At 44.2% G+C, this 22,836-nt stretch overlaps 1 protein-coding gene across 1 annotated transcript in view; it reads left to right on the top strand.

Annotated features, from left to right (window-relative positions):
* The window catches only part of Wars2 (tryptophanyl tRNA synthetase 2, mitochondrial), a 76,255-nt gene extending 54,092 nt beyond the window's left edge, over positions 1-22,163 (top strand). Inside the window, exons 3-6 of the mRNA XM_041638041.1 lie at positions 7,533-7,613; positions 10,341-10,426; positions 19,434-19,552; positions 21,343-22,163. Coding sequence (XP_041493975.1) covers positions 7,533-7,613; positions 10,341-10,426; positions 19,434-19,552; positions 21,343-21,791 — 735 coding nt within the window. The 3' untranslated portion in view covers positions 21,792-22,163. The remainder of the gene's footprint in view (positions 1-7,532; positions 7,614-10,340; positions 10,427-19,433; positions 19,553-21,342) is intronic.
* Positions 22,164-22,836: the final 673 nt, after the last annotated feature.

A 22,836-nucleotide genomic window follows, 5' to 3' on the forward strand; every position in this document is an offset into this window, starting at 1 on the left:
TTTTTCTGTAGCTTTGGACCCTGTCCTGCAACTCCCTCTGTAGACCAGGCTGGCCTCGAACTTACAGAGATCCATCTGTCTCATTGAAAATGTCGTTTGTGTACTTGAGAAAGGCTTTTTCTCCCCCCAGAGACTGGGTTTCTCTGTTGCTTTGGAGCCTGTCCTGGAACTAGCTCTTGTAGCCCAGGCAGATTCTGAACTCACAGAGATATGCCTGCCTCTGCCTCCCAAGTGCTGGGATTAAAGGTGTGCACCACCACCACCTGGATGAGAAAGGGTTTTTGTTTTTTTAATATATTTATTTGTGTGGGTGGGGGATCATGCACACACTGACCTGCATATAGAGGTCAGAGGACAACTGGCAAAAGGGGGCTCTCTCTTTCTGCCATGAGGAATCGAACTCAATGGCTAAGTTTGGTAGCAAGCACCCTTACTCTTGGCCCTGGACGATTTTTTTCTGTGTGCGTGTATCAAGAGTATAATCATGAGGATGAGCCTTATTCATGCTGCCAGATCACACTGATTCTAGTTTGCATTCCCACCCCAGACACTCTTATGCTCCTCTAAGTCCTCAGCAATATTAGTGTTGTTAGCTGGTTTTCTTTTTCCGTTATACACTATGCTATCTTGTTGTGATTGGCACTTTTGGTTGAAGTTAATTTTTTTTTCTCTCCTAACCCTTCTGTTTTCATCTGTGATTTATATCTCTTTTTGGCCCATTTCTTTCGTTGTTTTTTCTTATTGATTTGAGGAAGTCTTTTACATCTTCTGGATACTAAGCCTTTGTTATATACTGTCTTTTCTCGGTGTGTGTGTGGTGCCTGTTTAAGTGGGTTAATGGAAGTGGGAAGACCCACTCTAAGTGTGGCAGTGCCATTCTGTGTGCTGTGTTCCTGAACCTAATCAACAGAAGGCTGTGCGCTGAACACAGGTGTGTGTCCATTGCATTCTGATCCCAACTGGACTCAGTGTGGCCCATTTCCCTCTGCTCCTGCGGGCACACGTTCCCTGCTATACAGCACTCTAGAACTGTGAGCCAAAAGAAGCCTTGTCTTACGTTGCTTTTCCTGGGCATTTTATTGCAGAAACAAGTCAAGCCAGCTATGGAAAAGCAGCCTTTATTTTCCTGCGGTTGAGTCTCATGATGTGTGTTTTCAGTAATTCTTCTCGGCTTAGCGTTGGAGAACTATTCTGTATTATCTCCAGGGTGTTTTTTTAAGTTTTATTCTTCACACTTAAGACTGAGCTATATAAAACTTGGGAAGTCCTGCACATTTCATTTGTAGTGGTAAAAGGCCATGCTGTTAATGTCATCAGAGATCTCAGGGGATCTTTGAGGAATGAAGGGTACGTGTTTCCTAAAATTCCAGTTTTTACTAGAAAGCAGAAATGCCGTTACTAGCCACATCCTCTGGTTTTCCTTGAAGTGGGATTATCCACCGATTTGCCTTAGCCACTGGAAAGGGAGGAGCAGAGTGCACACCATATCCAAGCAGGAGTGGTACTTGAAGGCTGTTTAGTCAGACATAAATAAAACCACCTAATTCTCTTAGGTCGTTGTTTGTATGTAAAAACTCTCACTTTTAGCTATGTGTTTCTTAGTCTCCCATTGGCCGCATATAGGTGGATCTTGTTCTTTTACCCATTCAGCCAGTGTATCCTTTGTTTGGTGACTTTGATCCATTTATTCAGGTTGTTTCAGATACAGAAGAACTTAGTTTCATTATTTGTTCTATTGTTTTGTAGCCACTTTACCCTTGCTTCCTCACTTGCCCACTTTTGTGTGGTATCAAACTCTGATCCCTTTCTCTTTATCACAACAATCTTGAAGCATCCCACACATTAGACTCTGAAATGAGAAGAGACAAAGTGAAGTATAATCTGTAGGTGTCAGAAGGTAAAAAGAGAGACAATGTATGGGAGGCACTTCAAATCAAGAGCAACTCTTACCCAGTGTGTCCTTACAGCTGATACAATGCTTCAGATTAAGGAGAGGTATGCGCAGAGGTAAGTATGCATACAATGAGCCCCAGGACTTAGATGGGTTGACTTTTGAACTAGGAACAGGCAGATAGAATCAGCATATTTAGCTTGGGAAATATTGGACAGAGAAAAGTGAACTCATGATATATACGGACCAATATTCACTGGCATTTCAGGTCCTGACAGGAGGCAATCCAACTGAGGAGAGTGAGAGTGGATCGTTGATAGAACGTTCTTTTAATTAAAATCAGATCCCCAAACAAGGTTCTTGTTAAAGGGATTTGTCATGGGGATGATAAGAGTCTAATAAAAATAACTCAGCATGAAATTGCCCGTTTCCGAGAGGAAGCAGTAAATGGGAGTTTGTGAGTCTGAATAGTCTTCCAAGCGTCCTAACTAAAGTTTCCAGGACCTGATGCATGGGAGGGTAGCGTTTACATGGGAAAGAGGGACTTCCTGAGGGGCCCTAAGGTTGTGTTAGAGATCTGACCCAAGAATTACCGAACTGGGTCATTGGCTAGGTATGATTGATATCTAGCAAGTACATATTTTGGAATCAGCTTCCTTGGGCTCTTTTTCTTAATTTCTTTTTTTTATTTTAAAAATACAGTAAAATACATAGGGAACATCTATGTTCTCGGCACAAAGATGAATGTTGTTAATATCTTCTCATACTACTTTCACTTCCTTTTAGTTTAAAAAAAGTTACAGATGATGGAGATGGCAAGATGATTAAATTGGTAAGGTACCTACCATATAAACCTGAGGACCCAGATTCCCATTTTTGTCACCCTCATAAAAGCCAGTTGTACATCTGTAACCCTGGTACTAAGTGGGCAGAGACAGGTGGACCTTGTAAGGGCTCACTGACCAACCAGGATGGCCAAATCAGTGATACCTGATTCAGTGAGAGACCCTGTCTCAAAAATGAAGTGAAGAAATAATAGATGAAAGATACCCAGTGTCGGCCTCTCTCTTCTCTTCTCTTCTCTCTCTCTCTCTCTCTCTCTCTCTCTCTTTCTCTCTCTCTCACACACACACATATACACATAAACTTTTATTTTGTGTGTGTGTGTGTGTGTGTGTATGTGTGTATCACTTGCATGTCTGGTGCCAGAAGAAGAGGTAGAATTCCCCGGAGCTGGAGTTACAGATGGGTTTTAGTCAGCATATGGGTCCTGGGAATTGAACCTTTGTCCTCTGGAAGAGCAGCCAGTGCTTCATCTTTTACAATTGTAGATGAAGTAGAACTTTTTAAAAATCCTTTCCTTGTACAGTCCTTTCATCTCTCCTCCTCATATTCTTTCACCATAGATAGCCATGATCTTGAACTTCATATGATCAGTGTGGCTCATAATTGATACTTATTTTCCCACAAACTCATATTTTGTACTTATAATTCCATTGAGAATATATAATGCTTTTTGGTTTTGTGACTTAAAAACATTTTGCAAAAGTAATGTATTGTGGTACATTTCACACTTTTTTTCACAGAATAGTTTATTTGGTTTTGGTCTGGAGTGATTTGGGTTTGGCAAAGTCTTTTGTTTGTGACAGGGTCTCACTCTGTAACACTGTCTGGCCTGACACTCCCAGAGATCCTGCTGCCTCTGCCTCCCAAGAACTGGGACTTAAGATGTGTGCTGCCACACCTAGAAGAGTGGGTTGTTTCTGTGATCTGTCTGGAGGTTCCGATTTGGCTGGTCTCTTTAGCTGTGCAGACTGTCAGTACACTACTGCATTCAGTACACTCCTCGTTGCTATCACCAGATGCTTGAGAAGAAGCCCCTTAAAGGAAGGAAGGGATTACTGTGACTCACAGTTTGAGGATACAGTGCATCAATGGCTGAGAAAGCATGGGGGCAGGGACAGTTTGCAGCTATGGCAGCAGGAACTTGGGGCTGCTTGCTCACATCTCAGTGGACCCGGAAACACAGAGGAGAATGTCAGTACCCACTTTTCCCATTTGTACCATCTAGATCCTCAGCCTCGGGCAGTGCTACCTACATTCATGTGAGACTTCCCTCCTCAGTTAGTGATCATTGGGGAAACTGCTCAGGAACATACCTGTTACTCTACTTCATTAACACCTTAATCAAATCAAGTTGACAGTTGAATTAACTAACAGCTACATGTGTCATTGCATGATCACACTTGATTTTGTCATTTCTCTATTAGTAAGCCTGTAATCTTATTTATAAATTTTGCAAGTATTCAATGAATATATGTAAATCCTAAGTGCTCTGCTAAGTACTTATGCTGTGCCAGTGAATAATTCAAATAAAAATCTTTAATTCTGCTGGATTAGAAAAATAAATAACAACAATAGTGCATAAGACAACAGTAAATTAAATTAGAAGGTTCAGTTACTTTCATTGCTGCAGCAATACACCATGATCAAAGCAACTTATAAAGAAGTTGTTTAATTGTTTTACATTTTCAGAGCATTAGCATCCATGATGGCAGAGAAAAGGCATGGTGGCAGGAGCAGTTGAGAGCTCTCATCTTGATCCACAAGCACACTGGGAATCCGAAGAGTCCTGAAACTTCAAAGCCCTCCCCCACTGACGCACTTCCTCCAACAAGGCCACATGTCCTAATCCATTTGAGCCTATGGAGGCCACTCTCCTTCAGACCATCAGATTAGGTTATAAGTAACGTAAAAAGGAATCAGCTACACTCACTATGAGATAGGAAGGTAGCAGGTTGCTGTTTCTAATGGTGGGATCTGCTAATGGTTGAGCAGACTTAAGGTGAAGGAGTTAGAGAGGAGAATTCCTCTCAGAGAAAAGAGCCAAGGGAAAGCCACTGAGGTGGGAGTGTGTCTGAGGGAAGGCAACAAGGCCAGCTTCCGAGATAACAAGAACAAAGAGGGAGGGGAAGACATGTGAAATCAGGAGACAGTATTTTTTTAGTACCTATAGTAATAGTAACTGACTTTGAGCTAGGTATTGTTCTGAGCAGTCTTAGGTAGAAATTACTGTTACCCTTCCTTGGTCGATAATGAAACTGAAACCCAAAGAACTTACTTAGATACTAAAGTATCAAGTTACCCAGAGTAACCTAGCTAAGGAACAGAACTAGGATTCAGACCCAGGTCAACTCCTTCAAAAGACAAAAGCTCTTGGGTGTGAGGTGATCTGGATAGCTGGGCAAGGGTCCCATGCAAATTCCTCCTGAAGCTACACACTCAGTCCAAGGGGACAGACAGCCTTCCCCCAGAAGAGGACCATGCTTCTGCCAAGGGGGTAAAAGTACCTGTGCTCCCCGGATAGAATCTTCAAGTTAGCTTTAAGCCCCACTGCAATCCTTGTGTGAACTTCTTCATACCTTGCTTGATAGCCTTACCCTTCACCTGCTATAATTTAGCTCCCATTGCAGCTACTCTCTTGATAATTGCTTTTCCCTGTATCAACAAGTTGGTTTGCAACGCTGTTCTTTCTGCAGCTTCTGGTGAATGTCATACTTGCAGCCAGTGCCTAGTATATACCGTGCACCAGCCTGTATTTTACAGGGACGAACAAGGCAGGCAAACTGCAGTGGCTGAAGAATGCTTGTGCTTTGTTCTGTGGGTGGGTGCAGTCTTGTTTGTGGATGGCGAATAGGTCAATTCCCTGCCCTGACCTTTGTCTGTGGCTAAAACAGATCATATGATTGTTTTGTTTGTGGCTTCACAGCATAGGAAAATAATATATTTAAGTATTTACCACTTTGAATTTTTTTTTCAAATAGAAATCAGTACCTCTCCATGTGATTGTCTTGACCGAGACAATTATTTCTCATATTATTTCTCTTATAATGATTGAAGACGAACGGCAAAAAGTTAATTGGTCTTGACCTTTTACCTAATTTCTCTACTGGAATCTATTTGAGTTAATTTAATGCTAATTTGAAAACATCAAAATCTCTGCAGAATGTTAAATAATCCTCATTCCATCTGGCCAAACAAAAAGCTACTCCAAGCAGAATACTGTCATTCATGGAGACACAGTGGTAAGCTTTTTATCATGTCGCCAAGGCTAAGCCTTTCTTGCTTCTCCGCACATGTCACCCACACTCACTCGCTGTACTCTCATTCCTTCCCTCCCTTCAATAAAGAGGAAGATTCTCTCACTCTTCTCTGTGCCTAGCTGTGTTCGGATGGGATGCGTTTTTCGCGGTGACTGGAAGCCACTCTAATCCTCTTGGCGACATGCTGGGTCACTGCTTGTTTGTCTGCAGCAGGAGTTGGCAGTTTTCTCGGGCAGTGTTGTCATAGCCATTGCCTTCCCTGAAACCCCTTAGAAGAAAGATGACAGATTCCACCCAGCCACTCGCAAAACTTTAAAAGCAATTCCTTGTCAAATACATGAAAAACAACTCTTCCTTCTCTCTAACTTGAAGGGGGAAAAAAAGAGAAACTCTCTTGCTCCAGATGTCAGCTCCTTGCTAGTGAAACAGGCCTGCGCTGGTTCATCCCCATCCCTTTATGTTCCCTTTGCAAAACCCACAGAGAACACATTTGGGGCCACTTTGCAGAATTGGCAAGAGTCTCTGCTTTTTAAGGGAATCATATGGACACAGAATGCCACAATCAATAGACTCGGAATCCCCAGGGCTCAGAAATGGGATTCTTAGGACTCACATTCTAGGTCATCAGTTAGAATATGGCCTGGGCCCAAGAATCGTCCCAATTGTTGCCAGGTTTTGCTTACTTGATTAAACTTGATTCAAACAAAACTAGGTTGAGGCGAGTTTGTATTTTCTTGTTGATTAGTGGTGGTTGCAGCAAAACAAAACAATACAATAAAAAAAGAAAGAAAAGAAAGTGAAGAAAGACTCAAAAGAGGAAGAGCTAGGATCTTTACAACTCTCCTTTGGTGGACAGGTGATGCAGCCAGTCTACTTTCTCATCACTGCAGATCTGAACAGGCCAAATTTTTCATTGGAGCTGAGGTGCCTTTCTTTGCTGTCTACATGAAAAGTTTTGTGGCTATCATCATGGATTTAAAGAGGATTAAAGAGGGCTTTGGATGGGGAAGGGAGGGCAAGAGAGGGGAGGGGAGGAGAGGAGAGGAGAGTGAAGTGAAGGGGAGAGACAAGAGAAGAAATGAGGAAAGGAGATTTATTGACAAGCCTGACATTTCAAGGGGATGGGTACCCTAGGATGTAGTAAAATCCACATTGAAGATACTGAAACATCCCTGGTCACCTCCTTACTAGGGATGTTGAGAACTTAAACAAAAGACTAGTATTTGTATTAGTTTGGATGGGTGTTTTTAGTGGTAGCAGTGGTGGATATATGTGTGTGTGTGTGTGTGTGTGTGTATATATATATATATATATATTCATATTCTTCTCCTTGACCTAAGGGTCTATGCATCAGAAATAATAGCCCGGCCCTTCACGTGTTTCCTTTTAATAACCTTGACTTGGGTCATTCTCAACTATTTGAGCTAACCATCTTGTCTAATTATTTCTGCTTTTATACAAGAAGACATTGACTATATATATATATATATATTTTTTTTTTTTTACTGTTTTTTTGTTATTACTATTTTTTCCCTTAGGTGCCTGAACACACTCAGTTAAGCTGGATCCTCACCTGCATGGTCAGACTGCCCCGGCTGCAGCATTTACACCAGTGGAAGGTAAATGCCAGGACAGGATTATTAATGGAAAGGAAGGCGTCTGTTTGTTGCTGTGCCAGGTTCTTGGAGTCCTGAGTTGACTCACCACCCTGGTCCGCCACTCACTGTAGGCTGGACCAGCATCACCCACCTCTCCATGTCACAATGTGGAGTAGAAAACAGAAGGGTTCTCCAGGACTCCAGCTTCAGACCTATTTGTTATATCTGTATTTGGATAGATTTGGGAATGGCTTTGAACCTACTACGTTATAGTTAATGAACAATCAGAATCTCTAGAGTACTGGTCCCTGATTTTGCCTCCAATACCCCCTGGAACCAACAAGCATCCTGGAAAGAATGTTTTCTCTATGGGGAGAAGAAACAATATTTTTAACATTTAAACAAGTTGAGCCTAGACAATGGTTCAAGTCCACAGAAGTTCCACTAAGAAGATAAATTAGGTAATCCACAGTGCTTCACTGCCATTTACTTTTGCAATTGGCTAACTTGAATTGGGTAGCCCCAATTATATCGGCACTCACTGTAGTTTCAGCTTCTTTTGAGCGTATTTTCAGGGCCGTTCATTGCCTCAGAAGTTGCTTTTCAGAAGCCATTCCCTAAACTGCAGAGAGAAGCCCGCCCCCCCAAGTGCCTGTGCCTGGTCTGGGTACCGGGGTGCCTGTTTCCCAGATCCTTACCTTGAAACCCAACCCCTAGCAGCCAGGACTTTGAGAGGTGGTCAGACGGAAAGGGTGGGTTCCTCATGAATGGGATTGATGTTCTAAAATAAGTCTCTTTACCTCTCTCACAAAGGAAATAAGGACACACACATAAAAAAGCACCACTGGCCAGTCTTGGAGGTGGGGTGTGGGCTGTGGCAGGGGCTCTCTTTCCTAGCTCTAGTCTTTGTCTTAATCCTTTACTTCCTGGCATCCAGAACTAGGAAAAATGAATGTCTATTCTATTGCTTACAACAAAAATTGGTATCTTGTGAATGTCCAAAGAGCTGGTAAATAAGACATTAATGGGGAGGCTGCAGATTGACCACATGCCAGGAACTGGAAACAAAGGTTTTATAAGACTCTCTAACATATTTTAATTTAGGCAAGACTTTGATATTTTAGTACAACATTATACTACTAATTTCTGATTGAATCTAATAATTAAGTGTAAAAAGTTCTCTGAGTACCCTGGGAAGATATGCAAAGGGACAGAAGTAGTGTGAAGGGCTGGAACAGTCAGCACAGAAGGAGTGGTGTGAAGGGTGAGGACAATGACACAAGGGGAAGAGGTGTGAAGGGCGGGGACAGTGAGCACAGAAGGAATGGTGTGAAGGACGGGAACAGTGAGCACAGGAACAGTGAGCACAGGAACAGTGAGCACAGGAGTGGTGTGAAGGGCGGGAACAGTGAGCACAGGAGTGGTGTGAAGGGCGGGGACAGTGAGCACAGGGGAGTGGTGTGAAGGGCGGGGACAGTGAGCACAGGAGTGGTGGGAAGGACGGGGAACAGTGAGCACAGGAATGGTGTGAAGGACGGGAACAGTGAGCACAGGAACAGTGAGCACAGGGGAGTGGTGTGAAGGGCGGGAACAGTGAGCACAGGAGTGGTGTGAAGGGTGGGGCAGGGCTGCTGAGGTGGGTTATCTGGAGGGTTGATGGATAGAGCTTGGATTGCAGATTAACAGCACTCAGTAAGCACTAGTGTTTTCCACAGCACCTTGCAAGGCCAGCATGCCAATATAAAAAGTAAAGGGCTAGAGAGATAGCTCAAAAGTTATGAGATCTTTTTTACTCTTCCAGCACCACATTAGGTGGCTCACAACAGCCTGTATGTCCAGTTTTAGGGGATCCTACACCCTCTCTCTGGCTATGCAGGCACCTACTCACATGTGGCATGTACATACATAAATACACAGAAATAGATAAATAAAAATAATAGTACTAATATATCCTCAAATTGGGCAGCAAGATGACTCAGCATTAGCCTGATGACCTGGATTCAGTTCCTAAAGCCCACAGTGGAAGGAGAAAACTGACTTTCCAAAAGTTGTCCTTTGACCTCTACATGAAAGCTTCTGGCATATACCTTCTGTCATGCCAACATGTATAGGCACAAGACCACACACAGAAAGAAAAAGAAAGAAAGAAAGAAAGAAAGAAAGAAAGAAAGAAAGAAAGAAGTAAAAATTTATCTGTAAATTTAATGTAATTGTAGTTTTTAATCTTTTTAAATGTTTTTATTTATCATGTCTTGGGGGAGGGTGAGCAATGGCATGTGGAGACCACAGGACACCTTCCTGGAATGAGCTCTCTCTTTCCAGAGTATGGGTCCTGGGGATGGAACTTGGCTCATCAGGCTTTGTGAATATAGTTCATTTCTGAACATAGTTGATTTGGAATCTAAAAAATCCCTTTGTCCTTAGTGAAATGAAAGTGAAATAGAGGTGGTCCAGGATCTCTCCTGGGGCAAGGGGTCCTGTGTGTAGCTCAGTGGTAGAGCTCAGGTGGGCTTTGCCCCAGCTCCGAGAATAAACTTAGATACAAATGGTGAGAAGTTGCCCTTGCTTCTCCTGGAGCCTGGAGCATGACCATGGTAAGTGGCAGGTGATGCCAGAGGGTCTAAAGGCCCTGGATGTGTGTTATTGCAGGACCTCCAGAGCACTCCTTGCCTCCCTTCAAAGTGTCTTAGCTGAGCGGTGTAATCGGGTCCACGTCAGATTTCTTTCTCTTCTCTCTTGTTTCTGCAGGCTAAGGCTGCAAGGCAGAAGCATGATGGGACAGTGGGCCTGCTCACATACCCGGTGCTGCAGGCGGCGGACATTCTGTGCTACAAGTAAGGAGGGAGGCCAGCCCCGCTCTGGTGCCTGTGTATCCTCTCCATGAGAAGAAAGGCTGTGTGTGAGTGTCGTTTGCTTGTTCATGGGAAGGTCGCACTGCGCAGCCCATGCTCATGGTGAACGTGTCCAGGAATTGCAGGCGTGTGCCACACAATAGTATTCTTAACATCTCAGGGAAAGGTCTGACTTGCGGAGAAGGGGCTACAGAAAGGATCAGATGTACCAGACAGCACTGCGAACTAAATCTGTGTGTGTTTCAGTGACTGACTATTTGGAGCTAGTGCGGAGGGCCTACTATGTGTTAAGGACCTTTCTGAGTCATCTCTGTACATGAATCCTAATAGCCTTGTGAAGTTTATCATCATCACCCTGTTGTTCAGAAGAGAAAGCCAAGGCACAGCGTGGTCAGCAGCAAATCCAGAGTCACCATAGCTAAAAAAGCTTGGAGTCAGCATCTGAGACCCAGAGGTGCTCCCAATCTAAGGTCAGGGAGGCTTGTGGCTTTGAGTCTGCAGTGGGGTGCTGGGTGGCAGTGACAAGAAATAGGGAGTAGCTCAAACTGCTCATCTTGTGACCAGGAAGAAAAGAGGAGAAGAGAAGGGGAGGGGAAGAGGGAAGGAGGAAGGGAGGACAGTGGGCAAGAACAGGCATAGCACTGTCCTGCAATGGCAGTTGTGTGAGTGTGGGCTCTGTGTATGCAGTTGTCTTGTTTTCTCTAGTGGGGATGAACCCTGTGATAGATTTACAGTCCCATTCTTGCGTTTTGGCTTCTGAGACAGGGTCTGGCTAAGTTGTTCAGACTGGCCTTGAATTCACTGTATGAATTCAGTCTTCAAATGTGTATTCCTCTTGACTCAACTCTGGGTAGCTGGAATTACAGCCTGTGCCCAGGCCCGGCTCTAAGTTTATTTTACTGTGCTGTCATCTGCCTTGCTTCTCATGCTGTTTGGTGACACCAGGGAGCTGAAGCTGTGGTGGCAGGGCTTACGTGCTTACCATGCTTTCTTAGTTTGGTAAAATTAGCACAGACTTAATTTTTCCCAACTCTGTAATTTCTCAGACCGATTAGTCCCTATTAGAGGTTTTATCTGTTTTAATACATGATTGCTTTCTTTTTCTGAAGTTGAGAACGCTCATCTTTTCACCAGGTCCCTTCTAATATATCTGATTTGCCAGCAGCACTGTCTGCGTACTTTGGGACCAGTGTGCTGTAACTTAGTCATTGTGAGGCTGTGCCCAGGCAATGCACAATGGTGACTTGAGAGCGCATATAGCTGTCGGGGTGCATAGTTGTCATGGGAGTGCTGATTGCCGACTGATGGCAGGCAGGGAAGGACAGTGTGTTGCTTACAGTAACATGCATATTCAAACTTACTGCTTATTTCTGGGATTTCTCTTGTACGTTTTTATGCCTCGGTTGGTTTTTAGGTAACTGTAGCTGCAAAACTTAAAACTGTGTAAGAGGCAACTGATGTATATTTTCATCAGTTGCCCAAAATCTAATTTGCAAAATGATATTGCAGTCCTTTTATTTGCAAATTAGATAAGCATAGACACCTCTGAGAGTTATTGAACGAATTACATAGGATCAGTAGCATATGATACAAACTTCATCGTTTGTAGATCTAGGAGGACACTTAGAAGGCTGGCATTAGCAAAGCAACTTGCTAAGATCTCAAAGCATGTTTTATGTGCCACCGTTTTTAGGGTCAAGTCCCACTCTGTGAATGTCCTCATGTCATACACAAAGCTGTAAGTAGTTCAGATGTGGCAGGTAAACCCTAAAGTTTTCTGCTGGCTTCTTCTCTGTCTTAGTCTTTGTGTGATATTTCATTTATATTTTAATAAATAAAACTTGCCTGAAGATCAGAAAAGTAAAACAGCCACTCAGCCTTATAGACCAGGTAGCAATAACACACACCTTTAATCCCAGTAGATTAATCCCAATAGTAATCACAATAGCTTGCCATAGAAACCAAGTGGTAGTGGTCCAGGCCTTTAATCCCAGAACTAGAAAGGATTATAAAATGGGAGGAGACAGCTCTCAGTCTCAGTCTCATTCCTAGGTTTCCTGGAAGCAGGATAGCCATTTTCAGACGGAGGTCGAGGTAAGAGCCAGTGGCTGGCTGCTGTGCTTTCCAGGTCTTCAGGTTAGTTTTATTTATTAAATTACAAGTGAAATGCCACTGCAAATCTACCTCCAACATCAGCAGGGATCGCTCATAGAAGTACTTAGCGTTTCCAAGATAGGTATTTCTTTCCCATTCTGTAAGAGTTCCTTAACTTCTACTGATCTCCTTAGTGGCTGGAATAGTGCTTCTTCTGGGCTTCAGAAAGGAGGGTGGATGATATTGGCAGAATTCTTCTGTTCTCATCTGTGTTCTGATATATACAGTTTGTCCATGCAAACAGATAAAAGGTGCTTTTCTATAAAACCAGGTGATTATCTGTCTTCAAGATGGTGGTCTCCTTCCTAAGCCTAGAAATCACATGCCAGATCTAATGCCATGATTGGATTACAGATGTGCACATCTGCATGCCCCTTTACTAAGAGAAGCAGCCCAGTGTTCCCTTCTGTCTAGTCTCAGGCTAGACCACCTATGCAGCTGGGAGTATTTTCTGTTTATTTTTGTTTTGTTTCATGTCTTTCTGTATTTGGGAAAAGTCATGTCTAGGAATATTTATATTACAAACATAGGTAGGTTGATAGATTGAAGTACAGGTAAAATATCTGTGGTTTCTATCCACCAGAAAATCTGTGTGTCCTCTGCATAAAATGCTGGTGCAAGTCCAATATGGGTTTTGTATTTGTTTTTGTCAAAGTCAGCATTAGAATAAGTGGTATGGTAGGCCAGAGAACAAACACTGGACCAGGAATGGAGAAGCCGCTTCAGATTGGCTTATAAAAGACATGTAATTGTTTCCATAGGAGTTGTTTAAGGAACCCAGGACTGGAGAACTGAGATGATATTATCTGGAGAATATGATAAATAACAGAAATTTAAGCCAAGCCTGGAGGTGCAGGTCTGTGATCCCAGCTGTTCATCAGACTGGGCAGGAAGGTCACAAGTTCAAGGCTAGCTTGAGTGACTTAGTGAGACCCCGTCCCAAAATAAAAGTATAAAGAGGGTAGGTGATGTAACCCAGTAGTAGAGAGCTTGTCTAGTGTGCATGAAGCCCTAGGCTCAGTCTCTAGCACTATCAAAATAATATCGATGATAATAGCATATGTTGAATATATATATATATTGAATATATGAAGAAAAAGCACTCAAAAATAGCAAAATAGCAAAAGTTCTTAATTTTTATTCATACATTTCTTGTTTATCTGAATGCCTAATTTTATTTTTTTAATTTATTTATTATGTATATAATATTCTGGGCCCCAGATCTCATTATAGATGGGTGTGAGCAATCATGTGGTTGCTGAGAATTGAACTAAGGAACTCTGGAACAGCAGTCAGTTCTCTTAACCTCTGAGCCATCTCTCCAGCCCTGAATGCCTAATTTTAAATAGCTAACCATCAGAGGACCAGAAGGCCAGCTGCTAGATAATGTCTTCTAGATATGATAGGGAAGCTGTACCCATGACATCTCAACAATATGGTCACCTAAACAAGACCTACAAAATGACAACACCAGATGGCACACCATTGTGAATGAGAGAATTCGAAGGGTTCAACCTCAGATGAAGAGCTGTAGGCAAAGAGGGCGACTCAGTCCTCTCCAGGGACAAGCGCCCTGATAGTTTCCAGTCACAACTGGTCTGTCCTAACCACATAAACATAGGAGCAACACTCAATGGACTCAGTAAGGAGGGAGTGTGTGTGTGTGTGTGTGTGTGTGTGTGTAGCTGTCTGTCCGTCAGTCTGTCTATGTGTATCAATTATAGAAGAAGAGGTCTTGAATTTAATAGTGAGTTGGAGTAAACATGGGAAGATTGGAGGGGGAGAAGGAAGAGTGGAAAGGATGTCGATGTAAATGTGATACTCTTGACATTCTCAAAAAATTAAATAGCTGGCCACATATTAAATAAATATTTATTTTTCTTTGTTTTTGTTTATCTTCTTGTGTGTATATATGTGTGTGTATATATACATATATATATACATAGAGATATGCACAATGTATTTATATTCAGCAGGGTTGTCTAAGTACTTGTGATGCAATAATTCTAGGCAGTGCTGCTGTACACACCCTTGGAGGGAAGAGAAGGGAAGACTGAGAAGTGTTGAGCAGTGGTCTCCAGAGCATCCAATAGCTGGTAGATACATGCCATTCAAATTCTCATGATGGCTCTGTAAGATAGGTGGGTGAGATCTCTCCCCATTTTTTAAAAAAGAGATAAATTAACTCTCAGAGAAAATCTGTTAATTCTTCATAGACCCAAGAATTTGAGGAGAAACAGAAGAAAAAGCTGAGCCCATAAATCAGAGGATAAGATGGGCCTAGTGGGCATGCTCAGCAGGTAGGGCACTTGTCTCCAAGTCTGACAACCTAAGCACAAGCCGAAGAACCGCATGGAAGGAGAGCATTGACTCCCATAAGTTGTTTTGTGACTGCAAGCATACCATGCACACATGCGTGCACACACACACACACAAAGTACACTTTTTAAATAAAAACTCTGAAATGGCACAGAATGAGGAGGTAGCCCTTTAAAAGCTGTAAGTAGAAAGCCAAACTCTGTCAGTCGCTGTCTTTAGTGAAGTCAGCTTTGGCCTGGGTGTCAGCAGTTTCAGAATGTGGTTGGTTGGCCTCATGTCTGTGGGTCTAGAGTGAAGCAGGATGTCGTAGTGGAAACACATGGTGGGACAGAGCTGCTTTATTCCATGGTGACCAGAAACAGGTATATGATGGAGGAAGGTCATTGGTTAAATAAAAAGAAACTGCTTGGCCCTCATTGGTTAGAAGATAGGTGGGAGGAGTAAACAGAACAGAACGCTGGGAGGAAGAGGAAGTGAGCTCAGACTCCACCGCTCTCCTCTCGGGAGCAGATGCCTCAGAGAGACGCCATGCTTCCAGCTCCCAGGCAGACGCACGCGATGAAGCTCCGACCCAGGATGGACATAGGCTAGAATCTTCCCGGTAAGCACACCTAGGGGCGCTACACAGATGATTAGAAATGGGCTAAATTAATATGTGAGAATTAGCCTAGAAGAGGCTAGATAGAAATGGGCCAAGCAGTGATTAAATGAATACAGTTTGTGTGTTGTTATTTCGGGCATAAGCTAGCCAGGCAGACCAGGGTTCCCAAATCACCTTTTAGGGCCACACCCCAATGACCTAATTTCTTTCTAGCCCACCTGCTCCCACATCTCCCAGTAGCACCATAGACTGGGCCCACGCCTTTAGCACATGGTCTCTGGGGAACAGTTAAAGTACAACCAAGAAACAAAAATGTAGACAGGAGAATAAGTGGCCTGGAATTTCAGTTTGAGAGTCTTCCTGTTGTCTGGAGTTGGAAGTGCTGCCCTGGGAGTATGCTTTTTTAGAGCTCGTCTTAAAATTTTAGGGTTCTTAAACTTTATCCAGTGAGCCCAGGCTGGCCTGGAATCTTTCTTCCGTGATCCTGAAAGCCACTGTACCAACTTCATTCTACCATGCTGTCTGCACGGCATCCCTTCTCTGTTCTTCTGGAACAGCTATAGTGCACAGTGCTCTGTGAAATCAAACTCCACTGGAAGGCAGTCAGGCACAGAATCTCCAGGCTCTGGTCCCGGACACTGGGAGCTCGCAGAGGGCAGGGAACTGTGGTTGACAAGAAACTAACCAATGTGTGCTCCCAGAACGGGAGGCTGTCAGTGGAATTTAAGGACCAGCGAATTGGATGTCATCGATGCTTTCCAAAGGAAACCTTAAATGCAAGGACGGATTAAAGAGAACAGCAGCTGGGCCAGTCTGTTGCGAGGCTGTCTTACCAGCCTAGAGCATGGTAGTGATGGTAAAGAAAAGGAAATACAACTTCACAGTAGCACGACTGTGCACGGGTCCTGTGTCAGGGAAACCTCACATTTACTATGCTGTTGCCCTGCTTGAGGTGGGCAGTCCTAGGAGAGGCCTCGTCAGAAGTCACAGCTCCTCCCAATGTATACTGAGTATCAATGTCTGATACCTAATTGCTGTGATGATCAGTCACTGCCGCATGTCCAGTAAGCAATCAGTGACGGGGAGCCAGCCCTTTGTGACAGAAAAGACAACCCCAGACCCCTTTCCCGGCCTGCTGAGTAAAGGCAGCAGTTCTGAAACCCCACAGGCACAGCCAAGCCAGTAGGAAAGCAAGATCTCCACAGGCAATGATCATTCATCTGGACACTGATGCTGCCGAAGGGGCGGGGCAGAGCCCAAGCAAACCTCCAGGCAATAAGGATCGAAGCAGGAGAAAAGCGGTTCAGTCACCAGAGAAGAAGATCAGAGGCATTATTATGTGACAGAAGTTATAACAATCAAAATTATGAAAGACTTTTGTTTTATGTTGTGTCTGAGAAAGCACAGCCAGGGCGAGAGGGAATGGAAAGGCAGGGGAGGCAGAGTGGACCTATTAATATGGATATCATTATGTCGGATATAAATTTTAAAAGCGCAGCCCTAAATTATTTGAAGTGAAAGGCAGACTGCGAGGCGAGCGGCTGCAAACGTGAAGAGAATAAGCCCCATGAGTGAGCGGAATCAAAGCCAGGCTGGGTAATGTGGAGTGTGAACTCCGTGCATGAGAAGCAGAGGCCAAGATAAATTACAGGAGGTGAAAGCGGCAGCGGTCGCCGAGGGAGGAGGGACCAGAAACAAACAAACCAGAGTCAGATGCAGATGCCACGTGGAGCAACGGGGCCAGGTGAAAAAAATTAAAATGGTTTTAATCCTCTTATAAAAAAAATCAAAACCCCACAGAACTGTAAGAAAAGAGTCAAGGATCCGACATAAGGCAAGAGGCACACAGTGTCATTATGAAAACTAAATATGTTTTCTGTTGAGGGGGTGACTTTGTGAATCTGGAACCATTTTGACATGTGGAAATATTCATTTTGATGTGCTTAAAGTGTATTGATTATGGTAATTGTTTTTCTGTGTTAGTTGCAGTCCACTGTGATTTCCTATGGGCTACTGTAACTGCTTTTTAACCTGCTCTGCTGGCTAATTTGGGCTCAGGGAGCCAAGGTGACCTCTGCTTACGGGCATCAGTATGATTACCAGGTAGGAGTAGCAGAGACCAGTCGAAGAAAAATCGACAAAAGCAGGCTGTGTGCTTGTGGACTCCGGAGAGGAGCCCATGCTGAGCAGAGGGTACGAAGTAAGCAAGCTACTTCTACCACTCAGTGAGCCACGGGCCTTCTGCTCCAGAGACTTTAGCTCTCCCAGGCCCTTTGCAGTTTCCCGGAACTGCTTCTGCTGACCTCCAGAGAGGAGGAAGCACTTCCTGGTTCACAAGCCACTTTACTCAGTGTTCTGGCTTTCTTAGGTCAGAGTTCTCAGGAGTCCTATACAGTTCATAATTTACATTTGGGGATCACCTGTCAGTTTCACATACAGTTTGTACCCAAATCTGGATTGTCCCCAGGTCTATGGCCATCTCTGGGGTGGAGCATTGGACTCTCTGTTTTGCCAGGTTGGCCATTAAAATAAAGATGATCTTATTAGTGAAACCAGTGTGCCTCCCATAAGACTATTTATGTCTCTCTTGGCATTTTGCCCTTCGTCGTAGCCAACATTAACGAGTGCTTGCCATATCAGTTGCTTCGATGTAGTGAGCCTTTACTCTCAGGAGCTACCCTTGGTAACCCCGGAAACAGCCGGAAGAGGATGGTGCCTTCATTTTCTCTGTTTGCAGAGGAAATGAAGGCTTGCAAAGAGGGAGGGCCCCGTGATGCTCATTCACTGCTTCTTCCAGGTTAAAATAAAATTCCTCCGTCAGAAGCTGTAGCTGTTTTATCAAACCTGACCCCACAGCCCAGCATTAACCATTAAAGCCACCCGTCTCCACCCCAGGAGTCTGTGCTTTGAACTGCGCGTGCAGGAATGATACCATCATAAATAATAAATTCTTTGTGTTCTGAGTGGTTTTTTTCATATCCTCATTTTTTAATAAATAAAAACTTTTAGATAAAACTCAAGTTTCCTTAGTTCCTTTTCTCAAATCATTTTCTTTGCTCTCTCGAAGCAGCTACAGTGAGGTGACTTAGGTATGTCTTTCTCCTTCCGTTGTCATCGTGATCATCATTGTTATCTGTCAGTCCTCGAGAGTCAACCCAGTGCCTGGAACGTCAGCCTTTCCCAGGTTGCTGTATCATTACAGACCTGTGCATCTGTGGACATAGGTTGCATTTGAACCTAGACTCTCATAATTTACCTCAGAGTCAGTGTGCTCTTCACACGCCCTGCAGTTCACTCTCCTTGGGCTGCACTGTCTCTTAGACCCAGCTGCGTTGTGCTTTGAGATTTTCATTGACGTCCCCCGTCACATATTAGCTGACCTCCGATTACAATTCCTCAAACATGGAGGCACATATTGCCGAAAGATCTTGAATCCTTCCTTTTTTGATGAGGAGGAACGGCTCGGGCCGGAAGAGCCGTCTGCCATCTCTAATTTGAAGAATGGGTGGGGTGTCTTTCAAGTGTGAGCCGCAGCTCTGAGGTAAAAGCATCTGGTCTAGGTTGCAGTGATCTGTGCTGACTGGGTGAGGGATGAGGAGTGGCTTTTAGACACAATTATACGCAGAGCATGTGCTATTCAAGATGCCATGGCTCCCTCCCGGCAAGATCCTGTCACGCTGGTGTTGATGGCTGCACTCTTTTGTGATGGGAGAGACAGAACCGGAGCAGACACCCATCTCCTCAGCATTTGTCTGACACACAGATGAAGACTCGGGTCTCCGTGTTCCCTCTGTAGTCGGTGACCATTTGTTGAACACCAACGGTGAAGTAGGCACAGGACACGCAGCTGCTTGCAATACCATTTCCGGCTAAGAAGGAGCCTTGCTGAGTTTCTCTGTCTGTGTTTTATTAAAGGTCCACACACGTTCCTGTCGGGGAGGATCAAGTCCAGCACATGGAACTTGTCCAGGATCTAGCTCGGAGTTTCAACCAGAAGTATGGGGAGTTCTTTCCATTGCCCAAGTCCATTCTCAGTAAGTAACAACCGGATGGTTATGAAACTGGGCTCGTGTTGAAGAGTGGACTAGAGACCAGGAACTTTGCTGGGACTAAATTTGGCTCTCTCACTGACAGGCTTCACGATTCTTAGCTGAAATCCTTATTGTTTCGGATTATGTGGGAACATTTAAAAAAATGTGAAATATGGGGAAAAACTTTAAAAATCATAATTTTTAGTTTCTAAAATATTTGTCAATAGATTGTGTGTATAAATGAAGATTTTATTTGATAGAACAAATTACACACCCTATTTTACACATAAGCAGAACAAGGCTCAACAAAGTTCACGCTGTGTCCAAGTCATGTGTCTAGCTATCCCAAGCTGAGCCCTGTCAGCCCTGCTGATCCCAGAACCCACGTATCTCACCCTTCTTAACGTTCACAGTGAAACAAAGGCCAGGAGAATGAGAACTGCCCAGTCATAGTCCAGACAAATAAGAGAGAACTGATGATCCCCAAATGTTGTTTTCTGAATGAAGAGGAGAGCTAGGACAGACACCTACCACTGCATCTGAAATGCCAGCCTCAGCTCTGCTAGGGTCTCCCGCACACTGATGTCACCTCCATATTAGCAGTAAGAGTTCAATGTTCAACCCATTGCTTTTTACCTGCTTCACCATTAATAGCCGTAAACTTAGCAGTTATCAATGACACTGGTTTATGAAGCACAGCCTGCCATCCCCTCTGTGTGTGTAGGTTTCTGTGACTGTTTATGTGTGTGCATGTGTCTGTAAGTATGTAACTGTGTAGCGACATGGAAGGATTGCCACAGATGGTTAAAGTCTCAGCATTCCTACAGCAAGGTGGAGACAGGAGAATGGCCCACTAGCCTAGGAGATGCTGCCTAATGGCAGAAGGAAGCCATAGCCTGCCTCAAAATGAAGTGGATGACCAAAACAGAGTCTCAGAAGTTGTCCTGTGGTCACAGATTCACCATGACACATGTGAATCTGTATACACATCCGCAAACACAAAATTTTAACAAAATATATGAAGTGTTCACAGAGCTTAAGAAATGGCATAGAGGATAAAGGCACTGGCCATGCAAGGCTGGGGACCTGGGTTCCCTGGAACCCACAAGTGTGCACAGAATTGTAGTAATACGAGTGGCGGGGCTGCATCCCAGCACCCTGGCCGCCTGGCTAGCTTATGCCCGAAATAACAACACACAAACTGTATTCATTTAAACACTGCTTGGCCCATTTCTATCTAGCCTCTTCTAGGCTAACTCTCGCACCTGGACTAGCCCATTTCTAGTGTAGTCCACGAGGTGGCTTACCAAGGAGATTCTAGCCTACGTCCATCCTGGGTCGGAGCTTCATCACATGTGTCTGCCCGGGAGCAGGGCATGGCGTCTCTCTGAAGCGTCTGCCCCCGAGAGGAGAGCTGTCAAGTCTGAGCTCACTTCCTCTTCCTCCCAGCATTCTGTTCTGTTTACTCCACCCACCTATGTTCTAAGCTATGAGCCCAAGCAGTTTGTTTATTACTTAACCAATGAAATCAACAGATTGATATATGACACTTCCACATCACAGAATAAGTAATATAGCCAACATAATTCCATTTGTGTCAGTTATACCCTGGATGAATCACTGCTGATCCATGCTGTGGATGCTGCACTAAACAAGACCTGTTTCTGGTGTCTTTACCTTCACACTTGATAAATTGCTCACATTCTTCAGGTGTGCAATTTGTACAATCAGATAATACCTCTGGTGTTTTTGATCTAGACTCTAACATTCTTAATGACGTGTCTTTTCACTAGCATCTATGAAGAAAGTGAAATCCCTCCGTGACCCCTCTGCCAAAATGTCAAAATCGGACCCTGACAAACTGGCCACTGTCGGAATAACAGACAGCCCAGAGGAGATCGTGCGGAAATTCCGGAAGGCTGTGACGGACTTTACATCGGAGGTCACCTACGAGCCAGACAGCAGAGCTGGCGTCTCCAACATGGTGGCGATCCACGCAGCCGTGTCAGGCCTCTCGGTGGAGGAGGCGGTGCGCAGCAGTGCAGGCATGGACACGGCGCGCTACAAGTTGTTGGTGGCAGATGCTGTGATTGAGAAATTTGCTCCAATCAGGAGTGAGATTGAGAAACTGAAAAAGGATAAGGACCATTTAAAGAAGATTTTACTTGTTGGATCTGCAAAAGCCAAAGAATTAGCCTACCCTGTGTTCGAGGAGGTGAAAAAATTGGTGGGGATCCTATAGAATGGCAGCCAGTCACCACACTCCAGTCAAGACGCTGTCCATGGGCAGATTTTAGTCTGCACACAGTTGGTTTGATGAAGGCTTCCAATTGATGCTCCAGTTCCGTCTCAAATGCTATGATCAGGAGAGCCGAAGCAGACTCGGGTCTACACCCCAGTTAACTGAGGCGCACTTTGGGGTCTGAAGTATTCCCACACACTTCACAGCTAACGGTGCCTGAGCTCTGATCTGTGCCTGTTTATGCAGGCTTTCCTGTGACAGGTGCACTCTGTCTGTTTCTGAGCCCTTCTCAAAGCTGTGCATAGAGGCCCGGTGCTGTAAGCCTGAATCCCCTTTCTATTTGGAGTTCATAAAGACAGGTTGATGCTTACAGCTCACGTGTCACTGAGATGATGTTTGTCCTCCTGTATTTGAACGACTTAATCTGAGCCAGGAGATGGCTCAGGCTCAAGGCACCTGCTGCCACGCCTGGCAGTCTGAGCTCAGTCCCCAAGACCAGCATGGTGGAAGGAGAACGCTGGCTGGCAGGTTGTCCTCGGACTTGCACTTGTACACCATGGTATAAGTACACACACACATCACCACCACCAACAACAAATAAGTAAAAATATAATAATCTACTTAATTTACATTTGTTTCCTAAGAAACCAACAAATGTCTGTTCTTAAATTCAGATTCATTATATTGCCTCAGTTTCATTTATTTATTTATATTTTATATCATTTATATGGGGCCCAAGTGGTGTTCTTTTTTTTTTTGTTTGTTTTTTGTTTTTCGAGACAGTGTTTCTCTGTGGCTTTGGAACCTGTCCTGGAACTAGCTCTGTAGACCAGGCTGGTCTCGAACTCACAGAGATCCGCCTGCCTCTGCCTCCCGAGTGCTGGGATTAAAGGCGTGCGCCACCATTGCCCGGCTTGGTGTTCTTTTTTGTTTGGTTGTTTTTTGGTTTGGGGGGGGGGGGGGTTGAGACAGAGGTTTCTGTTTGTTTTTGTTGTTTTGTGTGTGTGTGTGTGTGTGTGTGTGTGTGTGTGTGTGTGTATGTCCC

This window comes from Microtus oregoni, unplaced genomic scaffold (genome assembly GCF_018167655.1).
Source record: "Microtus oregoni isolate MIOR12 unplaced genomic scaffold, Mior012 000054F_ref0000373, whole genome shotgun sequence".
In the NCBI taxonomy this organism is placed as follows: Eukaryota; Metazoa; Chordata; class Mammalia; order Rodentia; family Cricetidae; genus Microtus; species Microtus oregoni.